General features: G+C 35.5%; 1 protein-coding gene across 7 annotated transcripts in view; it reads left to right on the top strand.

Moving 5' to 3' along the window:
* igsf9ba (immunoglobulin superfamily, member 9Ba) overlaps positions 1–12,617 on the top strand; it is a 300,170-nt gene that overhangs the window by 205,906 nt on the left and 81,647 nt on the right. For all 7 annotated transcript variants that reach the window (XM_039764160.1, XM_039764162.1, XM_039764161.1 and 4 more), the window contains exons 14-16: positions 2,096–2,322; positions 8,247–8,331; positions 9,813–9,974. In XM_039764160.1, coding sequence (XP_039620094.1) covers positions 2,096–2,322; positions 8,247–8,331; positions 9,813–9,974 — 474 coding nt within the window. The remainder of the gene's footprint in view (positions 1–2,095; positions 2,323–8,246; positions 8,332–9,812; positions 9,975–12,617) is intronic.

Genomic DNA, 12,617 nt, shown 5'->3' on the forward strand with positions numbered 1-12,617 from the left:
TAATGAACACCAATGCTGAAAGTAGTTGACCTGTAACGAAAGTCAGATGTTTTGTTTTTTTTAAGTACGTAAACATACCTGTACCAAGCGAGTAAATCTAGACAACTTGATAGTAAATTTACTGACTTGTGATGGTAGTTAGTGAGAATAGTTTGATAAAACATTAAAAGAGAATACAAGAAAAAACGCAAAACGGAGTAACGTTAGTCTGTGTGATTAATTGTTTTAAATGAATATCTTAATATTTCTCATATATGTGTGTGTTGTTTTTTTTAACTTTTATTTCACTAACCTTTTGCTCTTAACCGGTGACAATAACTCAAACCCACAAGCTGTTGCTTCTTTAAAAGTCACATAATTTTACCGGCAGGTTATTCAACCTCCGCTGACGATGAATGCGCTTGATGCGTGTTAATTTCCAGTGAGGACTAAATATAACTATTTTGACTTCTACCTAAATGACTGAAATTAGTATATTGTACATCCTTCAAGATTCAATAATATAAACAATGCATGTAATATAAAGTAAATACATTTTTGCAAATGTAACAACCTGCCATTTCCATTTTTTTCAGTGTAGATTTTCTAAAATAAGATTTGAAGGTCCCTAAAGTCCTAATCTGCATCACACTACTTGGTAATTTATTCCGTGTGTGTGGTTCTTTATGTGAAGAAAAACTTTCTAACCTTTGAGCAAAATCCACCATTAACAAGTTTCCAACCATATCCTGCATTCTTGTTTCAGAATTTATTTTAAAATAACTACAGGGATCCACTGTACTAAATCCTTTCAATTAGTGTTTGAAGTAGAACCAGATTACTGGCTGTATGTTTTTTTTATGGCAATACAGTGACATTTGAGCAAAGAGTTTGGGGGGGTAGGAGTGGTGTTCCCTTTTCCCTAGGAAGCTTTAAGCGCTGGTTACATCAACACTCGATGGGGGAGTAATTGGGTACCCCTGTAAAGATTCACAAAAAGTGCTGGCAGTTACCAGTATGTTAAGAAAAGGTGTGCCCGTATGGTGAAACTTTGATTGTCACAATACACTTACAGTCTATCAAAGAGCAGGGAATGAGATTGGGTATCCCTTTGAACATTCACAAAATGGTGCTGGTAGTAACTGGTGCAGTAAGAAAAGGTGCTGGTAGTCTACATGGAAATTGAAAGAGGTGCCTGTACTCTATGTTGAAATTGAAAAAGGTGCTATTACTGCATTCTGGTGAGTACCAGCCCACTTCAAGCACTTCTTTCATAATTTTAAATATTTTAAGCAAAACTCCTCTTAATCTCTGTTTGCTTAAATTGAAAAAGTTCACCTCCTTCAGTCTCTTCATCACATCAGTATACTAGGCTGATGTTCAGAGAAAACCCATCAGCTGTACGTGTCCACTCAATGAGTTTTATATATCATGCACAGTATTCACTGAGCACTGAATGACTATATTAGCAAGATAGATTTGCTTTACTTAAAACAATTTGTCATTAATCTCATCATCCCTGCACTTTTGCCATATCTGGCTGAAGTAACAGAATACAACAAGAATGGTTATGCCAGGCTGATGCACTATATAGATTAAGACCATTCCTGTGAGTGTTACTAACAGGCCTCACAACTAAATGTCTTAGGATTTATGGGAATTATTCTTTTTAGTTGCTACTATAAATTTATTTTGTTCTATGTGCAGCTAATATACACATTTTGCTTAAACATAAACAGCGAATTAATGTGAAAGATTTGTGTATTAAAGATGACAATTTTAACACATTGTTCATGTAAAGGGTGCAGGTCTCCCATGCTGAGCTTTCATGTGTGTTAATGGTTTATGTCTTTTTAACCTGAGGTGATTGTTTACTTTCTTTTTTTTTTTTTGAGTATCCTATATATGAGTGAGAGAGAGAAAAGAGAGAGAGAGACAGTGCATATAATATGCATTGTATACTGTGATTTGGTGGTTGAAATGTGATTTGGATTAAGCAGGTCTGAAAATATGAAAACACAGTTCATATTTTACTTAATGTTTTTTCTTTGCTTTTATTTAAATAAAATGATTGCTTATTGTATACCACTGATTTTCTGTGTAATGTTTTTTTTAGTATTCCCAATTACTACCCCTCAACCAATGGTGCTGCTCTCACCACCAAGGTGCCTAACAGCCAATCGCACGGGTCAAGGAGTTTTACTTTCATGGCTTCCGCCTGCCAATCACAGTTCACCAATTGAGCGCTACATCATGGAGTACAGAATAGGTGAAAGATGGGATATTTTAGAAGATTCTATTCCTGGAGGAGAGAATGAGTTGTTGGCTCGTGATCTGGCTCAGGTAAAGTAGAGATTGAAAGAAAAAACTTTTAAATTGTTATATTTTACTTTGTGTCCATTAGCGACAATATAATGATTAGCTTTAAAGGAATGTTCTTTGCTAATTTTTTAGATTTTTTTAATCTGATGTTTTCGTGGAGAAAAGACAGAATAACGTTTCTGATAGTACAGTACTTTATAGTGAACAATGCTAGAGAATGTCAATGTGAGAAATGTCCATGGCAAAAAGGAAAAAAAAATCTCATTTAATTCATGTTGCATAATCCATATATCCATTATCCTGATGTTTGCTCAAAATATGCAAAATGCATGCTTTTCTGCTAAACGTTTGTTAAGGAATTCCTTCTGGATATAACAGCTAATTGGAAGCAGGAAATTAAAGGCTTATGGGAGTTAATTTTTTTCCATTTTTACCAAGCAGTTTCCAAGCTACCATTGCATGAATCCTCTGCTGGACATTACTTTGTACAACAGTAAAATTGCATTCAGGAATCTACAGGTCTTTCTTTGTGTTATACATCAAAGTTTAGAAGTTGAACTAACTGTTAACAGGGAAGCATAACACCAACAGTTAAAAATGGAACTAATGTTTTCTCAATAAGAGAGAGATCAAACTGAATTCTGAAGTCTTATAACTGCAGAAATGACATGAAAATACTTTTCTGAAATGGGAAGCTACACCTGAAAGGGTCAGCAGCTATCAATCATTGTCTTCACCGTTATCTATACTAATAAAAGGCAAAGCCCTCACTCACTCACTCACTCACTCACTCACTCACTGACTCATCACTAATTCTCCAACTTCCCGTGTGGGTGGAAGGCTGAAATTTGGCAGGTTCATTCCTTACAGCTTCCTTACAAAAGTTGGGCAGGTTTTATATCGAAATTCTACGCGTAATGGTCATAACTGGAAGCAGTTTTTCTCCATTTACTGTAATGGAGATGAGCTTCAACGCCGTGGGGCGGAGTTTCGTGTGACATCATCACGCCTCCCACGTAATCACGCAGTACATAGAAAACCAGGAAGACCTCAAAAAGCGCTGAAGAAAACATGCATTATATAATTGAGAAGGCAGCGAAACAATAAGAAGCGAGCGAGTGACATATACAACCATATTCATGAGTTCTGCTACTGAAACAAAGCACATGTAAACCTACACTTTAAATTAAGTTCATAGACAGGCTGCGCTGGCGTTTGTAATTTAGTGCCTGCCCATATAAGGTCGTCCGTCAGCGGCAATCCAATAGCAAACTGCCACGGGTAAATATTCACGGGTGAAGGACTGTGCTTATGGAGAGGAAGATGAGATGGTCAGGGTGGTGTTTGACACAAACTCAGCTAAACTGCGAGAGAAAGTTTTAAGTGCCAGGACTAAGGTAACATTAAATACAGCCATGGACATAGCACGAGATGGCACCAGCACAGCTGGGAACCTTCGATGCATGTACACCGAGTGGCTCACGTGAACTGACGCAGTGCACAGATAAAAAGCAACAGTTCCAAAGAGCGCTGAACAAAACCGAATTACACAATTGAAAAGGCAGCAAAAATATGAAGCGCCTCATACATACAAGCATATTCATAAATCCAACTACTGCGGAAACAAAGCACACGTTGGAAAAAGTCAATGTCCCGCTAAAGGAAGACAGTGTAAAAAAAACCCGTGCATGCAGTGTGTCAGGTCTCAGATAAAGAAGAAGACGAGCTGTTTATTGATGCAGTAAGAAACGAATCGATGAATGAAACCTGTCATCTTTACAACGATTGACAAACACGGAATGTAACTTGAACACAACACATCCTACAAATACGAACCTGATTGAAAGAAATAATGATAATCAAATCCTTGATGACAGCAACACTCAGTAACACTCACAAAACAAATACTGTATATTGACAGTCATGTTACGCTATTTTTAAAATGTTCCCTTTTCTTTTCTAGCTTTTTAACACACTACTTCTCGCTGATACGCTGGTATATATATATGTATATATATATAACCCGATCTACATACTCGAATAATGGATACTTTATTCGCCATCAGTGATTGTTTTGGTAAAGCCATACTCAGTGTATTCATTAGATGAACGGTAAAAAAGTAAGGGCAAGGGAGGATGACTTATTGAGGCATGCAGGCTGTAGTGCGTCAACTCTATCTGAATTGCGCGATCACATTTGAAAAATATATCTTTTCAAGTTCTATTTAGTCCATATGTGTCAAACTCAAGGGCGCGGGCCACATCCGCCCGGCGTAATTATATCCGCCCCAGATCATTTTATATACTGTATTATTGTTATTAAAGCCCGGTATATGAAGCGCTGGTAACACAATAAACTACAGATCCCATAATGCAGCGCTTCAGCTGCCTTGCCGAACAGTTACCGCGTTAATCAAGTCTACCTTAAGATGCTGCAAGTTATTGCGAAGCTAGCTCACACGATGCTGAAGAGAAAAGTTGATTCTGAAAATAGAGCCTTTAAAACCGATGGGAGGCTGAGTATATGTTTACTGAACCCGTGTGTCTCATTTGTGGAGCTAATGTGGCTGTAATTACAGAATTTAATCTAAGACGGCACTATAAAACAAAACATCAGGGTAACCTGAAAGACCTGAATGCAATGCAGAAGATACAGAAAGCAGAAGAATTAAATAAGAATCTGACACTTCAGCGGACGCTTTTACCGTGCACAATCACAAAGTGATTTCAATTGAGGCTGCTTTTATGGGAGACACAACCACTTGCCCCACTTTCCCTATTACCAAGTAATGTTAAACCAAGTCGTCACTACGGTGTTCCCAACACGCACTTTGCTGATAAACTGAGCGCACTGAGTTTGCACGGCGCTTTGGTGACTTTGAAGAACAAAAAGTCCGTCTACATGCGGCTCGAACCTTGTGCATGTTTGGTAGCACATATCTGTGTGAGAAGCTCTTCTCAGTGATAAAGACTAACAAAACAGCACACAGGAGTCGCCTCACTGATGAGCACCTGCAATCCATCCTGAGAATCTCCACAACACAGAACCTCACACCAAACAGAAACGAACCTGTTGCCAAAAAAAGATGCCAGGCGTCCAGCTCTAAAATGACATATGAGCAAAGACAACTGAATGATTTGATTTGTTATTGCTGAAAGGAACACATTTTATTTATATTTCTAGGTTTTGTTATGCAGCATGTTCATATTTGAATTTGTATAATTTTGACAGGATATATTTTTATGGAGAGCAAAATCTTTTGGGATATTTAAAATCTAAGTTTATTTTTAATAAAATATAAAATTACATAAGAGTAAAGAAATTTGAATGTTTGTTCTTTTAATGTTTACTTTATTTCTAACTTGTATAATTTAGACAGGATATATTTTTATGGAGAGCAAAATATTATAAGTTGTTTAAGGTTTGAGTTGATTTATTCAGGAATAATATTCCTGTCTGTTTTACCATTCCTACCAAAGATATTTCTGTCGACTAAATAAAAATTCCTTCTATTTAAAATTTAAATAGAACTTGAACAAATACGATAGTTCATAATATCCACGCAGACTTGCACGTAAGAGCGGTGTCATCCGTTTTAACAAACAGCGTATTGCACTGATACGAAATAGCTGTGTGTGTATATATGTAGATATGTATGTATATGTATATATATGTTTATATATGTGTGTGTGTATGTATATATATATATGTATTTGTGTGTATATATGTGTGTGTATGTATATATATATATGTATTTGTGTGTATATGTGTGTGTATGTATGTGTGTATGTATATGTATGTGTATATGTATAGATATGTATATATATATGTTTGTGTGTGTGTGTAAATATATATATATATATTTATATTTATATATATATATATATGACAACAACACTCATCACTCACAACAGTGACAAAACAATAACATTGACAATCATGTTACGTTATTTTCAAAATGTTTCCTTTTCTTTTTCATTGCTTCTTTAACACACTACTTCTCCGCTGCGAAGCGTGGGTATTTTGCTAGTTTCCTAATAAGTGCTTACTTTTATACATATAGAACAATCAATACAGAAAGCAAATTAGCCTAAATTAATTCACATACATTCTTGCTAGTGGCAAAGTGATTGTTTTTTTTTTAAATTGATGTGACTTAAAACTCTTCCTGCTGTAGTCTTAATCCAATGTCCCATTATGTGACTTACAATCATAGGTTTTGTCAGAGTCACTTACCACAGTCGCTGATTTCGTCGCTGGACCATGTCAATTTAAACAACTGAAAATCGCATCCCAGGTCTACTTTACTAACTAAATGCCGACTTTCCAGCACAGCCGTGCTCTCCCCTTTTAATAACAGCCTATAACATGGTGGGTGACAGAGTTGCCGCTGTACAAAAGATTAACAGGTGAACACGTATGTCGAGTTCTGCCACAATCTCAGGCCTTTTTTCTTTTTTCCATTCTGTGTTACCACATAAAACATGAGCCATCAGAAAGACAAGGTTTGCTTCTGTTTGTGACATTCAAAACATGTGTTTTCACATTCCTCTTTGCTGCCCCCTATACATCGTACTTCTGGATGAGCATTTACTAGTTGTTATCTCTTGTAAACACAGAGCCTAGTCTTACAACTAAAGACAAAACCAAACCAGTTTGATTTTATTGGAGCAGACGAGGTGGACTGACTCACTGGGTATGTCACCTCATGCAACTGCCTCCCTGAGAGTTCCCCGCCATCTGCCTCCAACTCATTAAGATTATGTAAATGAAGGCTATAACTAAAAATTACTGGAAAAGCCTTTAACTGTTTCTAGAACAGACACCCTCATCCAGCCTCATTCAAAATAACTTCCTGTCAAGAAATTTTCCTCTGTGCCTAACTGTAGCTTTTGTGAAAATCTATTTGTTAATTACTATATTTTATTTTTTTAAAGCTATGTATATTCTTTTATTATTTTCTGTGAAATAAATTTTAAAAACTATGCCTAAGGAACACAGTGGTGTAAAGATTATCAACTATAATACTGGTATAACCCTATGTTAAAGACTATATATAAGCCCCGGAGTTTATAAGAAGATATGTTTTAATCAGTTATTTGCTATCTTTAAGACTTATATCTTAAGTGGTTGGTTCTTTTTCCACACACTGCATTGATATAAAATCAACAAACTGTACATAGACAGTTATTTACTAATCATGTCAAGGAAAAAGAAAAAAGCAAATGATGCATATCTTTTTAAGGTTGAACATCCTGTTATACAGAAGTAGTAAAATGACCTATGTATACAAGTTTGAGTTATGCCCATGAGGTATGAAAACACCACATAGAATAAGATGCTGTACGACAGTGTTGTAAGGATACAACAGCATTAGAATTTTCCATTAAATAGTGAGTGAAAGCCATAGCATTAAATAGTGCCCATAAGGAATGAAATGAAAGAAAGCTATGGTAGCGAAGCCCACAATGTAAATAGTCTTATTCCACTTAATGTCATTGTACTTTCCTGTGCAGTAATGCAGTCCTTAATTCATTTTAACCTTTTAGGAGTTTCTCTTAAAAGCAAACCTACATTAAAATAATATGTATAGGAGTAAGGTGTTTAACATTTATTTCTACAAATGTTCTCCTGCTACTTTATGCAACATTATTACTTTTATATTGATTGCATTTTTGCATCTACTGTATATGGAAAAAACTTGTTTGTCAAAAACTTGTGGTTGACTCATTGATATGTTTAATGTGCTTTGCCTTCTTCAATTTGTGGACTTCCATTCCTTCTTGCTTGAGGACTTGGCCCAGACTTTCAGCATCTAGATATACATTTGTTTGCATTTTCTATAGCTAACTGTATCCCTGTGGTTAAATGCTGTATCTTAACAAGCTTAATTACAATTATCTATCTGTTGCATTTTAGTAAACTGTCTCATTTGTGTTTTCAGGACTCATGGTTTGAATTTCGAGTTATGGCTGTCATGGAAGATCTTGTCAGTGAGCCAAGTAATGTTGTTGGAGTTTCTAGCTCAGGTAAATGAGGCCAACCTCTATCCAAAGTAACAAAGGTTCCCATTACCACTGCTACCCAGTAAAATCCCTAAATGCTAACCCAATTTAAAATAGACTACTTTCTAAATTCTCAAGTAATATAGTATTTTGGGACTTAATCAGTTAAGGAAAAAGTATAATAAAATCAGCAGATTTGGTAGACCAAATTTGTACTTTTTGTTGCGTTATAATATGCTTAAATACATACCTAGGTTTAAATACTGAATCACTTTTTAAAATTAATGCTATTTTATAGCACATTCTAAAAATCAAAAGGATATTTGACTTCAGACCACGGTCATTTTCCAGAAGCTTCTACGTAATATTTTGTGTAAGATATCTTGCTCTGTTAATGTGAACTGACACTAGTGATACAGTTTCCAGACATCAAAAAAAGCATCTTCAAAATTACACTCTATTTGTAATTGTCAAAAATGTAATGCAATCTGAATATTTCAAAACTAATCCTTACCCAATATCACAACCCTAATCTTTGATAGGTTACTAGTCCACATTCACAAAACTGCTGGAAGAGATTTCATTGTCTGGCTCCTTAAAGTTATTTTAAATTAATGACTGGCTGATATCTAACTTAGTGTAATAAAAGAATGAATTGAATATCTAAAGGCAAAATATTGAATTCACAAAATAAATACAGGAAAGAGATTGCATGAAGTAAAATGAAGCAGGAAGCTAAAAAAGTATACTATGGCATCAGCATTTGACAAAAGTATTATAGCCAAATTAGATATTCCATTTCTTTTGCAATGTTCAGAATGTAGAAAACATATATTAGCAATTACATATACTATGTAGTAACTTGGAATAAAAATGTAAAGAGTAGCTAATACAGGTGTTGTGAAAAAACATACAATTTCCACTTTTTATTTTAATGACGTTGACCTTGCCTGTATCACATACACATATGAGAAAAATCAGTAGAAAAATAAAACTGGGTTTGAATTTGACTGTTCTCCTAAATCACTTGGGTAAATACTACTCTTCTAACTCTACTTTTTCAAGATTGCATTCTCCATTGGGTTCTGGTTACTTACTTTTCTTACTGTTATTTAAATTGGCAAGGCAGAATAATAATGAAATAAAGCTCAATTTGTCAAATACCACATATCTCCCAATCTGAAGTAGGTCACATGATTAAACGTGAATCCTGCAAAGCACCAATCATTGCCAATAAGTTCTGCCTGCTGACTGTAACTTCCAAAAAATCTGTGCTTTACAAAATAGTTGCACATTATGTTTAATCCATTTTTAAGATATCTTGTAACTACCCTTTGGAGCAGGATTCTATATTCAGTATTTAGAAAGAAATAACACTTCAAGCTTAAAATCTTCCAGCTTAATGTCTATCGAATGGCATTAACAGATATACAGTATTTCAGACATAAAAATCACCTTGTAAGTTATTCTTCCTTACTTGTGTGGTCTGTGTCTATTCCAAACAGATCTCTTTCCTCCACCGGAACTACCCGAGGAAGGACTGGCACGCCCTGTGGTAGCAGGGATTGTTGCCACCATCTGCTTTCTTGCAGCTGCAATTTTGTTCAGCACCCTGGCAGCGTGTTTTGTGAATAAGCAGCGCAAACGCAAGCTAAAACGGAAGCGAGGTGGGTCAGATGCAAATTTTTACATCCCTACATCGTTGTTCGGCTTTAATGAATAATCTTCTTGTTCATTTTCTGACTGTTTCCTTGTCTTACCCACTAAGTAATTGACAATTCAGCGCTCTGTTGAAGAATAACTGATGCAGCTGACACTGTGCACATTTGAATTTGAAAACCCTTGAATAAGAGGACACTCTGTTTGAATGGCAAAGGATCTGAAAATAACATAGTAAATCTCAGAAACTATCCTTTTTATATAAAGCTTTCTGAGATAGAAAAAAATCTCCATGTTGTGTATTATTTTGTCATGAATTTGTCACTAATTTTCAACAGGTGGTGTTGTGCAAAAAAGGTGCATTATTTATAAAATCTACAGGAGACTGAGCTCAAAATCTGCCATTTACTCCAGCAGAACTCAAAATTTGTGAAGATTTATGGTACCACCCCACATTCTTTACTAATGAATTTAAAAACAGTGGATCAGTATTTTCAATTAGTGAAATGTACTAAGCTGGACTGATTTGTTGTATTAAGGGTTCACTCTTGATCAGTACGGTTTTGTTCACTTTCATTTTGCAGTATTGTGATGGTAATATTATTTTAGCACTGCCTTTTCTTTATATCTTATACAGTATGGAAAATATGATGTAAAGATGACAGACAAACCAAAAATAAATCAAAATAAGAAAAGACTATAAAGCAACACAACAAAGACTGACATGCAAGCAGAAACATAGGGTGCTGAAGAGTGCTGTAATTTTTGGAGGCTAGACATATGGCATAGTTGATTGTAGTAAAGCATGCAGTGGTGTCAGCTATTGAGTCTTGAAAGCTAATATTTAGTACCTTGCAGTTAATGTTGCCAGCCCACTAACCTGCATGTCTTTGAGCTGTGGATGGAAACCCATGCAGACACAGGGAGAACCTGGGACACAAGTCCTGGTCTCCTTACTACGAGGCAGCAGTGCTACCACTGCACCACCATGCTGCCCACCTTTGCAACCTGCTGGCAAAATTACTTGGCAGAAAATCTGAAGTCTTTCGGAGATTTTGTTATTTATTAACAGCTATCCAGTAGGGTGCAGGGAGTTCAAGGATTAGGACACTTGTGTTTTGCACTTGCAGTTTGTATGGCTTGCCCAATATACATTATAAATAATAAAATTTTAGAAGTGCAAGATTATTAGATAATTACGGATGTGGATGCAAATACCTTTACACATTCCCCTACTCAATAAGCAACTACTCCCTTTACACAATGTACCCTCCAATCACCCTGTTCATGATACAAATTTGTTACATATTTGAATTTGAGTGATTCCTATAAACTCTTTAATACCACTGGTAGGAATTCTGGTTTGTTTTATATTTTACCATCATCACCCTTGCTCAAGAATTGACTGCATTTTTATTACATACTTGTTGGCCTTTATTTTTATTGATACAAATCTTGATGAATCTTATTAGTTTGCTTGCACCTTCAAATGCTTCTTTCTCACATTGTTGTCTGAAAATGTACTCCTCTTTGCTGAATAATGCTGAATATTGTTTGAAAATATTAGGAAGAGTATAGAGAAATTAATTCATTTAAGTTACTGACCCTGCATATGTTTGATTGGCCATTAAGGTAGCAATAAATATTTTTTTCAATTAGTGTCACATCTGCCTTTAGCTTGGAAGCAAGAAATATGAGACTTGGAATTACATCTTGTATTTTTGGAAGACATATGCCACCAAGGGTTTGATTAGGAATATGAAATGTTCAACTAAGGCATGATACTATGTCTCTAGTGCCAAGTCTATTAAATTTCTAGCTCTTAAACCATGGGAATGTTAACAGTTTGCCTCCATCTTGACTATAAAAGATACATCTGGAAGCCTTATTAATACAGTAATATCTCTTTATTTTATAATTGTTTCTTAGAGTTCTAATCTGACCCTTCCACTGAAAACTCTAATTTTTCTTCTACTGATCTGAGCTCCTTTCTAAAGGGTTTATCTCCTTCTAAATAAACAGTGAAGGATGTCACTATGTTGAGGTCTCCAATTACATTTCTTGAGTTGAAGGAGTTGTGTGGCCTAATTGATCCCCACAAGTCACAGATCCTGACAAGTTGCCCCCGGATCTTCATCCCATCTTTTGAAATCACTTGGAATTTCCATATTTACATATGTTGAATTCTGTTATTTCTTTCTCCAAATTGCATACTTCAAACCTGGCTGTGATTGTGATCTTTTAAAAATGGAGAGCTGTTTCCGCATTTCTGTCATAAATTGTTACTCAGAGTTACTGGTAAAGCTTCTTGAAAAATATTTATAACAGGTTATTTTCAAGATGTTCCACTGGGATAAGACTGGCTTCCACAGCTACTGTTACACTGCCGATACTATACTTGGTCAACTTCATATTCTGCTGAAAGCCCTTACTCTGCTCAATCCAACTGTTCTGTCATGAACTGGAACTACTGCTGAATGGTTATGAATAAAATGTGTTTGACAAGGGCTTCATTAATATGAAAAAAATTCTGTACTCCGTATTTACTGCCATAATCCCCACCAGTTACCAGATTACAAAATGTGTCAGATAAGGATACTCACTGACTATTGCTGTCAGTGTCTTTCATTCTAACAACTTAAGCATTCCTG

The sequence above is a fragment of the Polypterus senegalus genome, chromosome 9 (assembly GCF_016835505.1).
Source record: "Polypterus senegalus isolate Bchr_013 chromosome 9, ASM1683550v1, whole genome shotgun sequence".
NCBI classification, from domain to species: Eukaryota; Metazoa; Chordata; class Cladistia; order Polypteriformes; family Polypteridae; genus Polypterus; species Polypterus senegalus.